Genomic DNA, 17405 nt, shown 5'->3' with positions numbered 1-17405 from the left:
GTAAGATGACGTTTTGCCTCGTTCTGAGTTCCGTTTTTTTGGAGGGAAAAATCCGAACTCCACGTGCAAACTCGAACCTATCCGAGCCTGCACATCCCTACCTAATACACTTCGGGATGTGACAGTAAGACTAAAGTCACAATACATAGATGATTATTTTTAAAACCCACAAACCTAATGTTAGATGCATCTAAATACAGACTACTGTTCACGTAGCAGGTGCAAGATTTTGTGTAACACTGCAAACTAAGAAAGGCCAACTTTTTCAATGCCACCATCTAAAAAACAAATAAAAAATAATAGTACTTCAGAGGAAATGTACACGGCAAAAAGTTGTGAATAGTGCCAAATTTTTTTGCGCTGCATTATTGTTTTTTTTTGTTTTATATGGATCTTGCATATCATTATTTTGTTGCTACTTTATTAAAATGCACATTAGCTGTGTTTGCATGGACAAGAGGCCTATTTAAAAATTACATAACCCCTCTCTGGACATTTATTCAATTAATTTTAAAACATCAAAGAAACACCTCAACTCTCTTGATGATCATGTATCAAATGTAAAATGTATCTATATTACTATTAAATTTTATAGAATTTACATTTAACTTCGCATCTGCAAAGGATTTGCCTATGTGGTTATTGCCATACCCACAAGTTGAGGGACACATTATATTTGCTTGTTTTTGTCATCATCAATATCATTTGTGTGATATTTAGCCAATGTAAGGGATTACTTTCCTTGTACTACTCTATCAATGTCTCCCACTTCTGTAGCACCCTGTTTAGGTAAAACAATGTTCATTTCAATAAATAAGCTTGGAATTTTTTCAAAATGCTCACATATCTTATTCGGTTTTGTGGGCTGGAATATTTTTATAACTATTTAGAGAAGCATTGGCATATTTAAAAACAAAGACCACATTAAAAACTAGAAATGGATTAATTCACAATATATGCTTAGAAACAAATTACTAAACTAAAAACAATGTTATGAGTGAAACTTAAAAAAACACAAACTTTATAGTTTAAAAACACATAATAGTTTAATCATGTGTGCCCTATGAAAGAAAATATGTAATAAGAAACCACAAATGTTCAGAAATTATATTAGTTAATACTAAATAAGAATGTAATCCTTTTACTAAATAAAATGGAAATTTTCTACAAGCAATATTTTTATTAGCAAAAATCTGCAGCATGGCTCAGTAAAGTGATGTATACTTACTGCATAATATGATAAATAATTCCTTTTCAGAATACAGTGTATACCTACCCCCCCTCGGAATATGCATTTATGGATATACATCAAACTTAAATGGGTATTAAAAAGGTTGTATAATCAAATTGTATCAAGCTCTGCACAGATTGTCAAAAGCAGCATTTAGCTGTAAAAGGAAGGGGACAATATAACCCTTTTTAAAAAGATAAACAAGTACATCAAAACTTATTTAATCAGGTGCTAGAGCTGTAAAAGGTTTAGCTTGGGAAAAACATCAATGAACACACTCCCATGTGTAAGAAAAAACTTTTGTCGAATTTAAGGTGATTATAATAAACAATATTCAGTTGACTTTATATACATATATATATATATACACACACATACATACATATATATATATTTATATAAAAAGTTTGTTGTTTTTCTATTGCAAAGGACAGTCTTTTTAATGCATCTCTTGGAGACTTAATTTTCAGATTTTACAGTTGTAACACAGAAATGAAATAGTGGGAGATTTTCCATTTACTGTGCCCCCTCTTCCAAACATGCTTGCACTACGTAAGGTTCAGCAAAGATGAACTCTGCTACACAGTCAGTGAAGCATTATGACAGATGACAAAACCATAAAACAAACCCAAAAACATTTTGTGCCAACGTGCAATCAAGTATTGTACATACTACACAGAAATTCAGAATGACAAAGCCATCCTCGCCATTTATGTGGAACACCTTAAAAAGTTGTTAGGTTTATTTTTATAATCACTTTTCAATTAACATTACCTTGCAAAAAATCATGTTTTTTTTTTTATTTTTTTTATGTGATTATTAACAAAACCATATACAATTTTACTTCAATCTTCCAAACCTCAAGCCAGCTGGGAAGAATCAGTATTCTCGCTATTGCAGCATCTTTATTTTTAATTAACAGTCTCAGAATAAATGAATCATAAAATCACTCTTTACAGAAAAAAATATATATTTATATATCTTCCGTTTTACACTTTTTACTGAATCCCCTTGATTAAAAACATTTTAGTTTCTTACACTAGGATTCCATAAGGTGACTAATAATGACAACATTGTCCTCATTTTGTATTTAACTCGTTTTCCAGTTCCATTAGTTTTCGGGATGCTTTTACTTTGTTGGACACATCTTGGCCTTGAGAGAAGAGGCGTTGGCGTTCCTTAAATGTCAGGCTTTCAGGTGCTCCACCAGTTGCAGAAATATCCCCATCCTGACTGTATGAAACAAAGTACATTAGATGATGAAAACATAAAGTACAGACCAAAAAACAAAATATTGTACTACATTTACCTTTTCAGTCTTTTGTCTCTGGGATCCCTATAAGCTTCATTGTTTCCAACTATTGCACTTGTTGATCCAGTGTAAGTATTTGACCCTGGCAATAAAGAGGTGGAAAAAAAAAAACATTTTATTTTCTATGTCATGTTTATATTAGTTATGCTATTACATTCATTGTATGGTTATATAATTATGCATGCAAAGAAAATGAGTTAAACATCACTGGCCTTATTCTAAGGAAACGTATTCTTTTTATTTACAAACATTACGAAAGATTCAAATATTGGCATTTCTATGACTTTAATGAAGACAGAGTTGAACCCTCAAGCAATAACATTATATTTAATTACTGTGGGTGAAATTTATGAAAACTGCACCATGTTGATATCTACTTATGTTTGCCAACTTAAGACCTTTCAATTTTAAAATCTAAGTCTTGCCCTATTTTACCCCCAGAAATCATAACTCAAGAAACTTGATTTATTATTGACACTTAATACTCTGATTTACAGTACTGCCCTTTTCAATGCCACTGATTTGTAAATGCGTGGTTTGTAGGGGTGTAGTAGGTATTACCGCCGGCTGCATGCCTTCCCCGCAGCCTAAACCTAAGTCTCCCGGGGGTGTGAGTGTGTGTGCTGACCCTAACCCCCCTTCCTCTAGCCTAACCCTAACTTCCTTGCCGGGATTAGACAGTCGGGAAGCTGGCTGTCTAAGACATTAGAGAGTAAACTTAACAATTAACAAAATGACATGTTATTTATGGGAATTCCATTATAAAATCCTCTGTATGTGTTGCAGACAGACTTGAGAAAATGTTTCTCTTCTAGGAAAAATTAAAGTAAAGTAGATTTGCTTTCAAAATAAAGAATTATAAGGATTATTATTGAGTTTCTTTTTGTATTTCTTTATAAGTATTACAAAATGAGTAATCGGCAATGTTTGGCCGTGAGTGACTAAAGAAAAATAAAGCTGACCTGTAGCTTATGAAAAACATTGTACGTGTCATTGCATAGTTTCAAATAATGACACTCAAAAGGGATGAAAGTAGCAATGTAATAAAACATAAAATAAATAATTCTAATCTAATACAATTTGTTCAAATATCGATTGTATTTTAAAGTGACATCCACAGGTATTTGACACTCTAAATTCATAAAAATTGGGAGAATCCTCTATTCCTTTCAAGAGGACTAGCTGGATGAAATTTGCAACAATAGTATAGCCACTGCTTAGATAGTATATTTAGATAGGTCTGTTATGTTTGCAGGAGCTTTTTATAGGAATTGACACCGGTAAGTCTCTATGTGATCCTCCTTCCCAAAGGGTACAGTGTTGTATTGTTTAGTGAAAAACACACTATTGTAACATTTTGGTTTGGAAACGATTCCACAGAGATCTCAATGTATAATTTATTGAGAGACTCACCGTCGGTCCGCCCTGTATGTGACCTCTGTTAATAGCCGCTCACACAAAATGAAAGCCAGTGTCCGAATGTGCCTGTTAGTACCTGGACATTGGCCGGAACTTCTATCTGCACGCTGATAGTAGCCGCTCTCCTAAGATGAGAGCGGGTGCCGGGACCTTGCAGCTGAAAGTGCTGGTGATGTTATGGCAGTATCTGCATGTGGATCACACCGGCCGGTTGTGATCGCGGCAGGTAGGCTGTTTTTAGGGAGAAAGGTATATCTTGATAGGGTGGTTAGATCCCAGTCGAGTGCTGAGCAGGACCGGCGGCGAGTGTTCGTTTCTCAGAGGGCTGCTGAATACTTATGCTCATCGCGGCTTTAGGTACAGTAGCAGGAGCTGGTTGTTAGTATATCGGGATCATATGTCGGAATATGTGCTGATGGATGTCACAGGACTGTAACACGTTTCTTCGCACCTGGCAATTTCGTCAGAGGTGTATCCTAATCAACCTTCTATGCCGTGCATCTTATATCCCAATAGCTATTAGTCTTTAAAAGGATAATTACATGCAGCTGGAACCGACAATTACTTTACAATCTGTACACTGGAAGAAAAACTTGCTTTTTCTTTTTTCTCTCCCCAAAAGGAAAGAAGAAACAGAGAGAAAATAGCCAAAAGACAAAGGAAAAAACCTTCCTGCTATTGCACATATTATATAAAAATAAATATATATTTCATCAGAGGAGGTCTTCAAACACTCTTGTTATGGCTCACATAACACCAGAGCAAGTGAGTTGCCTCAAGAATTACATATATAGAGAAAAGAAACCTGCTTTTCTCTCTATCAGGAATTATATCACTTATTTAAGAGCCTCTATAGGCTGTAGAGCCTGGCTGGCTAATATAGAAGTGCAAAATTAAAAGTGCAATTTAAACATAATTTTGCCGTGAAACCGAAGTCAAACAACTTTTGGACAAAGCATCATCAAGAAATGCGAGTTCAAAAACTACTTATTCAATACAAGCACCGGATGTCAGCATTACCAGGAAATTAATCACTGGACTCTGCTTGCTTATTGTAAGAAGATAACACTATACTTGCTAAACTTTGTGCTAGCTCTCTGATTACACAAAGACCTCAAAGCTTGCCAATTTCAGTTTTCCTCTTAGAAGCTAGATTATATGTGGCAAGGCATAGGATTTGGGTAACGACATTATTTCTAACAGTCTACTTTAACATTCATTCTCTCCACCTATTAAATCTCCACTTTTACTCCCCTCAATAATAAACTTTTATTATTGTGCAGACACCTTTTCTCCACTGTATTCTCACTTGCTTTTCTGTAAATCTCACATTCATACTTTGATTCTTCCAGTTTTCTTCCCACTATTCACCTCTGCCACACAATGCCCATGTTTTCTTCCAGTTGCCCCCTCACTCAGTGTCTACCTAATCCTCTGCTCTGCCCCCTTCTTCCACCTTTATCCTTTCCCCCTTGCCTCCTTCCCTTGTCTGCCTTCCTCCCTCTCCTCTGCCACTACTACACTTGCATTCTCTTCTACCCCACCATGGCCACTGCTAATCAATCCTCCAACCCTCCTCTCCATGCCACCTCCATCCACATCTCATTAAACTCCCTCCTTACTCACCGCCTAAAGGTTCCCTTCCCAGCACTGGTACCCGCACAATCTCTCCACTCTATTCATCTCGGCCCCCAAAATTAATCTCACATACTCGTTACAGTAATCCTGAAAATCTCATTCACATCTCTCCCACAAACACTGTCCCTTTATCCTGTGCCCTCTGGAATGCCAGATCAGTCTGTAATAAACAGGTTCCCCACCCAAGACCTTTTTATCTCCAAAAACTTGCATCTCCTAGCCCATTACTGAGACCTGAATTTCACATTCTGACACCACTTCTGCTGTAGCTTTCTCCTCTGGGGGCCTCACCTTCTCTCACACCCCTCGGCCCAGGGGTCACCATGATGGTGGTGTTGGGGTCCTTCTATCCCCTGGTTACACCTACCAGCTTATACCCCCTGAACCATCCCTTAATTCTCTACATTTGAGGTTCATGCTGTACGCCTCTTCCAACCAATACACCTGCGAGTAGCTATTATTTACCGTCCCCCTGGCCCTCCCTCCAAATTCCTTGACAACTTTGCTCCCAAGCTCCCTCACCTTCCCTCCATTATCCTAGGTGACTTCAATATTCCAATTGATATCCCCACTGAATCCTCTGCTTCCAAACTCCTTACCCTCACATCCTCTTTTGCTCTATCCCAATGGACCTCCTCACCCTCCCATGTGAGTGTGCATTTGCTTGATCTGGTCTTCACTCACCGTTGTGATACTTCTGATTATTCCAATTCCCCATTCCCCCTCTCTGACCATCACCTTCTCTCTTAACTTATCCCTCTGTCCTTCCCCTCCTCTACCTCCTAAGGCCACTATCACTAGGCGTAACATTGAGGATATCGAGTTTCTTTTTCTTCCCTACTTGACTCGCTTCTCTCCCCTTTGCTCTCTCCTGCCCTGAACAAGCTGCTTCCCCATACAATGCTTCCCTTACTTCTGCTCTTGACTCTGTTGCTCCGGCAATCACTACTCACCCTCGGAGATCCACACTTCAACCCTGGCATTCCAAATGTACCAGATATCTGCAGAAGTGTTCATGAACTGCTGAGCAACAGTGGAGAAGGTCACACACTAAGGCAGATTTTCTCCATTTCAAATGTATGCTGTCATCCTAAAGTGCTGCCCTTTCACTCTCTAAACAGTCATATTTCAAGCACCTCATCTCCTCCCAGTCCTTAAATCCCCAGTGTCTCTTCACCACCCTGAACTCCCTCCTCTGCCCACCCCTTCCTCGCCTTCCCTCCTTGCTCTCTGCCCTTGAATTTGCTACCTACTTTACATCTAAAATATACTCCATAAGTCAGGATATCATATCCCACCAGACCCCCAGCTCTACACCTCCTCCTGTCCCGGATCATCCCTCCCCTTCCATTTAACCTACACTGACATCCTTCTCCCCTGTATCTGGAGAGGTGATGGCCCTTATCCAGTCCCCCTCCCTTCCACCTCCCCCTTGACCCTATCCCTTCACATCTCTTCCGCTACCTCTCTCCTTGTGCCTGTTCCCATCTTGCCCACCTCTTTAATCTCTCCCTTTCATCTGGCACTGTCACATCTGCATTCAAACATACCCTTGTCTCCCCCATTCTTAAAAACCTACCCTTGATCTTAACACTCTCGCCAACTACCGACCCATCTCTCTCCTCCCTTTTGCATCAAAACTCATTGAGCGTATTGTTTATTCCTTACCACCTTTCTTTCCTCCCACTCCCTCCTTGACTCTTTTCAGTCTGGCTTCCGTCTTTCCACTCCACTGAAACTGCCCTCACTAAAGTCAGCAACAACTTGCTTGCTGCCAAATACAAAGTCCACAACTCTCTGCTCATTCTCCTTGACCTGGCTGCTGCTTTTGATACTGTGGACTACCCTCTCATGCTGCAAATCCACTCCCTTGGTCTACATGACACTGACCTCTCCTACCTCTCTGATCGATCATCCTCTGTCTCCTCTCATGGCTTATCTACCCCCCCACATCCTCCCACATTAGGTGTTCCCCAAGGTTCTGTTCTTGGACTCCTTTTCTCCCTCTATACATCCTCTCTAGGTGAACTCCGCTCTTTTGACCTCCAATATCATCTCTATGCTGGTGACACTCAGATCTACCTTTCCTTCCCTGACCTCTCTCCCTCTTTCCTCATTCATATCTCAAATGGTCTCCCTGCTATCTCTTCCTGGATGTTGCAATTTCTTAAACTTAATATGTCTAGACTGACATGATCATCTTCCCACCCTTCCACATAACCTCACCTAACCCAATTTTATTATAAATTGATGGCACAACTATCTCCTCTAGCCCCAAAGTGTGCTGTCTTGGAGTTATCCTGGACTCCTCCCTCTCCTTCAAACCACATATGCAGAACTTCTCACAGTCCTGTTGTTTCCATCTCAAAAATATTTTCAGGATTAGACCCTCTCTCACCCAGGATGCTATTAAGACCCTAATACACTCGCTGGTTATCTCTAGATCGGATTACTGTAACTTCCTCCTATCTGGCCTCCCCAACTCCCATCTCTCTCCTCTCCAGTCTGTCCTCAATGCTGTCGCTCGACTCATCTTTCTCTCCAAATGCTCTAAATCTGCCTCCCCTCAAGCCCCCCACTGGCTCCCCTTCAGAACCCAATTCAAGGTCATTACACTCGCTTACAAAGCCCTCACACACTCCTCCCCCATTTACATCTCTGATCTCATCTCCCTTTACTCTCCGGTCAGCCCTCTTCGTTCAACAAATGCACCCAGCCTTTCATGCCAACTGATTATTTCCTCCCACTCCCGCCTCCAAGATTTTGCCCGTGCTGCTCCCCACCTCTGGAACTCTCCATCTCCCCCCACCAGACTCTCCACCTCTCTACAATCCTTCAAACAAGCTCTCAAGACCCACTACTTCATCAAGGCTTTCCAGCTTTCATCCTAACTTGCTTCTACATGCTTTCTCCTACCTGTCTTCCCCATCTGCATAATGCCTGTCTGCCCCTCCACTTGAGAATGTAAGCTCTTGCTAGCAGGGCCCTCTACCTCTTGTGCGTCTCCTTAATTTATTTTCATTTACTTCTTGCTCACAACTAGGACACCTAACACTTGGTTGCTTATGCTCTGTTGCTTATTTGGGTGTTATGGCCACCAATGTATCAATGTATATTGTCCATGTCCTTGTCCTGCATTGCATTGTATGTCACTTTTTTGGTTATGTACTTTGTAGACGCTGCGGAACACTTGTGGCGCCATATAAACGATAATAATAATTATATTCACATATGCAAGAAAATATATCCACTTTATCTATAAGGCAGAACATACAGAAAATAGATTATATCTAATGTGTTTATACACAGTTGCAATTTAACACTATATATATATATATATATATATATATATATATAAAAAAAACTCTAAAGGTATAAATATTAGTATATGCATATCTATATACAGGTGGAGTCTCCCATATCCAAGTATTCCGAAATACAGAATTTTTTTTCACTAGACTGAGACCTTTGAAACCTTTGATTTTTGATGGTTCAATGTACACAAACTTTGTCTAAGGCACAAATTATTAAAAATATTGCATAAAATGACCTTCAGGCTGTGTGTATAGGGTGTATATGAAACATAACTGCATTTTTTGCTTGTACACAAACTTTGTTTGAGCCACAAAATGATTGAAAATTTTGTATAAACTTACCTGCAGGCTGTGTGTATAAGGTGTATATAACACAAATGCATTCTGTGTGTATATTTGGGTCCCATTCTCAAGATATTTCATTATGATATGCAAATATTCCAAAATACGGAAGATTCCATTATCCAAAATAACCCTGGTCCCAGGCATTTTGGATATCGGAGACTCAACCTGTATTGTACAAGACCTAATGTTTGATACTAGCAATAATTAGACAACATTAATGGCAATAATAATCATAAATATTCAAAAAAACAAATTTAAGATGGCACATGATCAAACATGGGTTAATCGATTTCCAAAAATGTATGCATATATATATATATATACACACACACACACATATATATATATATATATATATAAAACACACACATGTGTAAGAAACCCCACTCAAGGACATAAATATACAAACCTGCTCATTTCTAATTCCTATTGCTCAGACTACCACCACTGTATATGGAGAGCGGTATTCCTTCATGTAGAGACAAACTGAACTAATTACCCTATTTCTACCCATTAGGGATCTACACAAAAAAATAAAAATCAGTGAAGCGGGAGATGTACAGATGGAATAAACTAGGATATTAAAGGAGGAGAGACAGAGAGGGGGATAGGGCTAAGGGTATAGGGACCTATACTTACAATAACCCACATCCCCCTCATGTCTCTTACCATTTCTTAGAGAACATCGAGATCCAAACTTTCGTTCAGTCCAGTTGGTACTAGACTGTTAAGATGGTAAATCCAGGCCACCTCCTGTCGACAAAGGGTTCTAAAATGGTCCCCTCCCCTAGCTGTACTTTTGACATGCTCTAATCCAGTGATACACATACATTTAGGATTTTTATTATGAATCGCCGCATAATGTCGCGAGAGGCTATGTGTAAGCAATCCTTTTTCTACATTTCTCCTGTTCATTGAAACTATTATTTCAGTTGTCGAGTGATACGACCCACGTAGTATAGATCACAACTACAACGGATCAAATAAATTACAAAGGATGTATTACATGTGATAAGTCCTTTAATATGATAGATCACTGGACTTGAATGGGCTAGAATTTGGGTTAGTTTGTTAGTAATATAACCACATGTAATGCAATTTAACTTATTACATTTAAAACATCCTTGTGTCCGCGATGTTAACCAATTATTAGATGATTGAGCTGTTGTTCTCCATGGTTAAAGAAGCTAGGTGAAATCATGTTTTTAAGATTCTTATTTTTCTTAAAAACTATACTAGGAGGCAAAACATCTTTAAGTATCGGGTCTTGTTTTAGGATGGAAAAGTTTTGATTAATAATCACCCTGATTTGGTTGATGCTCTATTGTACTTTGTGATAAATGCTAAATCATACCCCACATTCTCTTGTGCTACTAGTTTTCTTTGACACTTAACCCCAAGGAGATTTTTTCTGTCCATTCGTATGACTTCTTGAAGAGCCCTCTCTACCATATGGGGAGGGTAACCTCTTTCAACAAAAGATGTAAACATATCTCTTGATTGAGCCTTTTAAATCTCGCCGTACAATTTCGCTTAATGCAAAAGCAAGTTTTTCTTCCAGTATATAGATTGAAAAGTAATTGTCGGTTCCAGCTGCATGTAATTATCCTTTTAAAGACTAATAGCTATTGGGACATAAGATACACTGCATAGAAGGTTGATTAGGATACACCGCTGACGAAATCGCCAGGTGCGAAGAAACGTGAAAGACAGTCCTGTGGCATCCATCAGCACATGTTCCGACATATGCTCCCAATATACTAACAACCAGCTCCTGCTACTGTACCTAAAGCCGCAACAAGCATAAGGCGGGCTGAAAAATGAACACTCACTGCCACTTCTACTCGGCACTCGACTGGGATCTAAACACCCTATCAAGATATAACTTTCTCCCTAAAGACAGCCTACTTGCCGCGGTCACAACCGGCCGGTGTGATCCGTGTGCAGACATTGCCGGAACATCACCAGCACTTTCAGCTGCAAGGTCCCATCACCCACTCTCATCTTAGGAGAGCGGCTACTATCAGCGTGCAGATAGTACCTGGACATTGGCCGGAACTTCTAACAGGCACATTCGGACACTGGCTTTCATTTTGTGTGAGCGGCTATTAACAGAGGTCACCTACAGGGCGGACCGACGGGTGAGTCTCTCAAATTATACATTGAACTATACTGAGATCTCTGTGGAATAGTTTCCAAACCACTATGTTACATTAGTTGTACCCATCAGTGTACCCTTTAGGAAAGAGACTTACCGGTTTCAATTCCTATAAAAAAAAGTCTGTTATGTTTGCAGGAGCTATCTAAATATACTATCTAAGCGGTGGCTAATAGAAGGAACTAAAATATCCATAATGTTATACTTTGTTGCAAATTTCATTCATTGAATTTAGTGTCCAATACCTGTGGATGTCGCTTTAAAATACAATCGATATTTGAACAAATTGTATTAGAGTAGAATTATTCATTTTATGTGTTTTATTAAAGTGTGACTTTACTTTTTTCATATATGTATTGTTCCCCCCCCCTTTTTTTATCGCTGGACACAATATTGTATAGATGAAAGACCAAGCGCTGCTGTATATGTAAATCATGAAATTTTATAAAGCTCATCCTGTATCATATGCCATTCAACCAAAGGTGTGAACAGGCCTGAGGAACCTAGCAGATTTAGAAATTTTGTCACCCATACTCCAGTATTTCAGAAAAGTAAAACTAAAAAATTGTATGTGGCAAATGTTAAACAATGAACACAGTGCTGATTGAAGAAATCTTTGCAGCTGTTGGGAAGCAAGACATTTACAAAAATAGACTAGCAGAAGCATATTTATAAATATAGAATGAAGAGCTGTCAAAGTAGTAATTAACAAGGGTGGAATTACCAGAGGTGCAGCAGATGCATTGCACGGGAGACCTCTCGAATAAAGCGGCGTGCCGAAACACAGGGCCTCGCAGCTGGCTGCATTATCAGCAGTACTTTAATTAGTGAGAATGGATCATTATTGTACACCCTAAGTAAGGAGAAGACAAACCGGCCTGAGGAAAGGAGGGACATCCACTTCTCTATGAGAATCACCTTCCCTCCCCTACTCTTGAGTCTCTATGCACTTCTGTTGCCGGGGATCGGACATCAAAATTCCTGCCCTGGCCAGGTGTCCAGGAATTCAATCCACATATCCTGCTACATAATGCAGATACTGGATGTGCTTCTCTGTTGCTGTATTTTATTTAGCAGGCAGTGAAACATAAAGGGGTTTAAAAGTAATGTGCAGAGCTTACCGGGCCAGCCTTCCACTCTGTGTGCACTATACAGCTGCTGCTGCAGCCACATTAAGAGAGTTTAATTTTGAAACTAAAAAAATACCTGCCAGTCTGATGTTGTTGTGATTTTTGTGAAATGTTGGACTAAGGGGCCTATGCATTAATGTTTGTGGCGCTGTCACAGTTTGTATTTACTTCCCTGGCATATTGGAGGAGTTTTTCACATTTGTGAAAGACTCAAGGAGAATCTAACACTACACAGTGTCAGTTTTGTTAGATGGCCGAGGGCTGCGGAATCGGAACATCCCTTTCCTGCAAGTAAGCCTCCAATAGCTTAAAGGGGTTTAAGCCATCTTAGAATGGTGTAATCCTACGGGGCCAAATTCTGAAAAGTTTAGCTTTTCGGAGTTTGATACATAGGGACAAGATCGTAATACCCATTGATAATAATTGGGACAGCAATCTGCAGCACTAATAAGCCTTATGCAGGAGATTTCTGTGACATTAGGCTATTAGTACTTGGCTACAATTCATAAAATGATGCAGATTCTTGATATATAGGCCTCTTTCTGTGACTGTGCACAGACTGGCGGTGGTGTGCATGCATGCTGGATGTAGTAGGCCTAATCGTTTCTATTTGGGTGGGATACAGCATTGAATAGATGCTGCACCCCTTTAGCACACACAAAGTCACGCAGCAGGATATTATAATGTTGGGAGGTATACTATATGTGTAACATATATAGTAACACATAGTGGGGGCCTAAAGCACATTTTTGCACCTGGGCCCACCATTCGCTAGTTCAGGGGTCAGGGAACTTTTTTACCTTTAACCCCAAAATATATTTAGATACGCCGATGTTACCCCCTTGATAAAAAAAAGGAAGGAAATCATATAGTAGTGCCTCCATATAATGCCCCTGTAGTGCCCCCAAATAATGCCCTGTAGTAGTGCTGCTTGTACAAAACCCCCCCCAAAAAAAACACTTACCTTAATCCCCGCTCTGCATCTGCTGCCGTCCTGTCCGCCCGGCTGCTCCTCGGAACTATAGTGCGCATGGAGAGAGCCGGAAGCTGGACTTCAGAAGAGAACTCCAGCCTCCGGCTAATGCGGTGCTGCAGGGAAGGAGCCGAGAGCCTGCTGGTAATAACATCTCAGCGGGCGTCTGGCTTAGAGCCTCCCTGCGGCACAGCCGGGCATGCATATGAATCATTCATTATAGAATGATTCATATGCATGCCCGGCTGTCCGTCCATTACCCCCAGGATTTTCATTTTTTCCCCATGTGGGGTAATTTACCCCTGTTCCCCGACCACTGCACTAGTTCCACCACTGATACTGTAATAGACCTTTATTTTTTGGTTGATAAGTGTGACCATATTGTCTTCGGAGTCACTTAGGCTCGAGTATTCGGCAAAGTGTCATTGGTCAAGTGTTACAGAGAATACCTGGTACTCAAATGTTATGTCAATATGACTATTACTACTACTACTACAGCCATGGTCAGAAGTTTTGAGCATGATACAAGTATTGGTTTTCACAAAGTTTGCTGCTTCAGTGTTTTTAGACCTTTTTTTCAGACGTTAGTATGGTATACTGAAGTAAAATTACAAGCATTTCATAAGTTTCAAAGGCTTTTATTGACAATTACATTAAGTTTATGCAAAGAGTCAATATTTGCAGTGTTGACCCTTCTTTTTCAAGAACTCTAAAATTCGCCCTGGCATGCTGTCAAACAACTTCTGGGCCACATACTGACTGATTGCCGCCCATTCTTGTCTAATCAATGCTTGGAGTTTGTCAGAATTTGTGGGTTTTTGTTTGTCCTCTTGAAGATTGACCACAAGTTCTCAATGGAATTAAGTTCTGGGGAGTTTCCTGGCAATGGACCCAAAATGTTGATGTTCTGTTCCCCAAGCCACTTAGTTATCACTTTTCCAGCATGATGGAGCTCCTTGCCATAAGGCAAAGGCATTGTTCGTCACCAAACTGTTCTTGGATGGTTGGGAGAAGTTGCTCTTGGAGGATGTTTTGGTACCATTCTTTATTCATGGCTGTGTTCTTAGCAAAATTGTTAGAGCCCACTCCCTTGGCTGAGGAGAAACCCCACACATGAATGGTCTCAGGATGCTTTTCTGTTGGCATGACACAGGACTGATGGTAGCGCTCACTTTTCCTTCTCCGGACAAGCGTTTTTCCAGATGCCCCAAACAATCTGATTCATCAGAGAAAATAACTTTGCCCCAGTCTTCATCAGTCTGTCCCTGATGTTTTTCCTGGAGAGAAGTGGCTTCTTTGCTGCCCTTCTTGACACCTGGCAATCCTCCTAAAGTCTTCGCCTCACTGTGTATAAAGATGCACTCACACCTGCCTGCTGCCATTCCTGAGCAAGCTCTGCACTGGTGGTAGCCTGAGCCCGCAGCTGAATCAACTTTAGGAGACAGTCCTGGCGCTTGCTGGATGTTCTTGGGTGCCCTGAAGCCTTCTTCACAACTATTGAACCTCTCTCATTGAAGTTCTCGATGATCCGATAAATGGTTGATTTAGGTGCAATCTTACTAGCAGCAGTATCCTTGTCTGTGAAGACCTTTTTGTGCAAAGCAAAGATGACTGAATGTGTTTCCTTGCAGGTAACCATGGTTAACAGAGCAAGAACAATGATTTCAAGCTCCACCCTCCTTTTAAAGCTTCCAGTCTGTTATTCTAACTCAATCAGCATGACAGAGTGATCTCCAGTCTTGTCCTTGTCAACACTCTCACTTGTGTTAATGAGAGAATCACTGACATGTTGTCACCTGGTCATTTTGTGTCAGGGCTGAAATGCAGTACAAATGTTTTTGGGATTAAGTTCATTGTCATGACAAAAAGGGACTTTGCAATTCATCAGATCACTCATAAAAACTGAAGCAGCAGACTTTGTGAAAACCAATACTTCTGTAATTTCTCAAAACATTTGGCCATGGCTGTACAGGAAATCTTACAGGTATGCAGGGGATTTTTATTAAGAGCAAATGAAGATAAGATTTAGTATTCAAAAGGGGGCCTTTCTTAAAGCAGAAATGTAATTGACAAAAAAGGTCTGCACAAGGCAAAAAACAAAACTTGACCAGTACTGCAAGAAACACAATGTATCCTAGAACAAATAGGCCTGTCAGATGGTATAGGTGACCCAGCGAGCAAGTACTCTTTGAAGCCGACCAACCTCGCTTGGAGCATCAACTAACACAAACAGGGAGTCTGTACACCTAACAGAAGACGTATGGTCCATATAGGATTATCATAAGAGCAAAGATTGCATCCTACAGCTCCAAGGAGGAAGAGCTGGTGAAAGAAGCAGCTTGTGGAAAGGCCAGAACAACAATGTTCTGGTTGAGATTGAACTTAGACACAACCTTGGGAAGAAAAGAATGATTGGTCCTCAAAACTACCTGATCCAAATGGAAAATGATCAGGGGAGATTTGCAGGACAAAGCAACCATTTCATATACACGTCTGGCAGATGCAATGGCCAAAAAGAACACAACCTTCAAGGAGAGGTACCCCAATTACACCAACTCAAGGGTTTCGAAAGGTGCCTTCTGGAGAGCCTCTAACACAAAGTTCAAATCCCACGTAAGGGTGGCTGAATAAAGTACACCCTGAAGGAAGGTCTGAACCTCCAGAATGGAGGCCGAACGTTTCTGGAACAGGACAGACAGGGCTGAAACCTGCCTCTTTAGGGAAAAAAAATGAAAGCCCTGTGTCAAACCGGCCTGAAGGATAAGAGGCGAGGTAAATGTAAGGCAGCAGCCGAGAGAAAATGATGCTCAAACCATGAGATGTACAGCTTCCAGACTCTATGATAAATTCTGGAAGTAACCAGCTTAATACCCTGAATCATGATCTGGACCACTTGCTGGGAGAACCCACAAGTCTTCAAAATCTGGGCCTCAAGAACCAGTCAAAGCCAGCTGACGCAAACCTGGGTGCAGACAGCCTTTGAAAAAGGAGGACTGGGCGAAGAGGCAGACTTTAATTAACCTTGGCCACTATACTCTGAAGAAGAGTGAATCACCGTCGATGAGGCTAGGCTAGAGCTATTCGAATGACTAGAAGAGCCTCCCGATGAACACACTGAAGGACCCTGGGCAGCATAGACTGGGATCGAAACCGATACATCAGCTGAAAGTTCTAAGGAGCTGTCATAGCGTCCACGAAGGCTAGTTGAGTTCAGTGACCGAGCATTGTAGCGATGAAATTTCCTGTTCAAACGGGAGGCCATGTCGTCTGTCGGGCCGTCCCCACATGTGCACGATCTCCTGAAAAATCTCCTGGTGTAGTTCCCATTCTACAGGATGAATAGTGTGGTGACAAAGTCTGCCTCCTAGTTGTCGAATATGGGGCTTCCTCTCTCTCTCAGCCTGCTCCCATCTTGCCCACCTCATTAACCTCTCCCTCTCATCAGGCACTGTTCCTTCTGCATTCAAACATGCCCTTGTCTCCCCCATTCTTAAAAAACCTACCCTTGATCCTAACCTTCTTTCTAACTACGTCCCATCTCTCTCCTCCCCTTTGCCTCCAAACTCCTTGAGCGGATTGTCTACAACCGCCTTACCACTTTTCTTTCCTCCCACTCCCTCCTTGACCCTTTTCAGTCTGGCTTCCGTTCTCTCCACTCCACTGAAACTGCCCTCACAAAAGTCAGCAATGACCTCCTTGCTGCCAAATCCCAAGGCCACTACTCTCTTCTCATTCTCCTTGATCTCTCTGCTGCTTTTGACACTGTGGACCACCCTCTCCTGCTGAATATCCTTCACTCCCTTGGTCTACGTAAAACTGCCCTCTCCTGGCTGTCATCCTACCTCTCTGACCGATCTTTTTCAGTTTCCTCTCACGACTCCTCTT

The 17405-nt window shown here is 40.8% G+C and overlaps 1 protein-coding gene across 29 annotated transcripts in view; it reads right to left on the bottom strand.

The window, feature by feature from the left end:
- Positions 1-1062: 1062 nt before the first annotated feature.
- Positions 1063-17405, bottom strand: part of AFDN (afadin, adherens junction formation factor) — a 364648-nt gene continuing 348305 nt past the window's right edge. For 28 of the 29 annotated variants that reach the window (XM_088481597.1, XM_088481582.1, XM_088481592.1 and 25 more), the window contains 2 exons: positions 2541-2625; positions 1063-2464 (listed from right to left, as the gene is read on the bottom strand). In XM_088481597.1, the coding sequence (XP_088337723.1) occupies positions 2311-2464; positions 2541-2625 (239 nt within the window). In that variant the 3' untranslated portion in view covers positions 1063-2310. The remainder of the gene's footprint in view (positions 2465-2540; positions 2626-17405) is intronic. The other variant, XM_088481599.1, reaches the window with a different exon arrangement.

The sequence above is a fragment of the Taudactylus pleione genome, unplaced genomic scaffold, assembly GCF_031769625.1.
Source record: "Taudactylus pleione unplaced genomic scaffold, aTauple2 ptg000275l, whole genome shotgun sequence".
Classification (NCBI taxonomy): Eukaryota; Metazoa; Chordata; class Amphibia; order Anura; family Myobatrachidae; genus Taudactylus; species Taudactylus pleione.
Note: the sequence above shows the minus strand (reverse complement) of the source record. Positions and strands in the feature narration are given on the sequence as shown.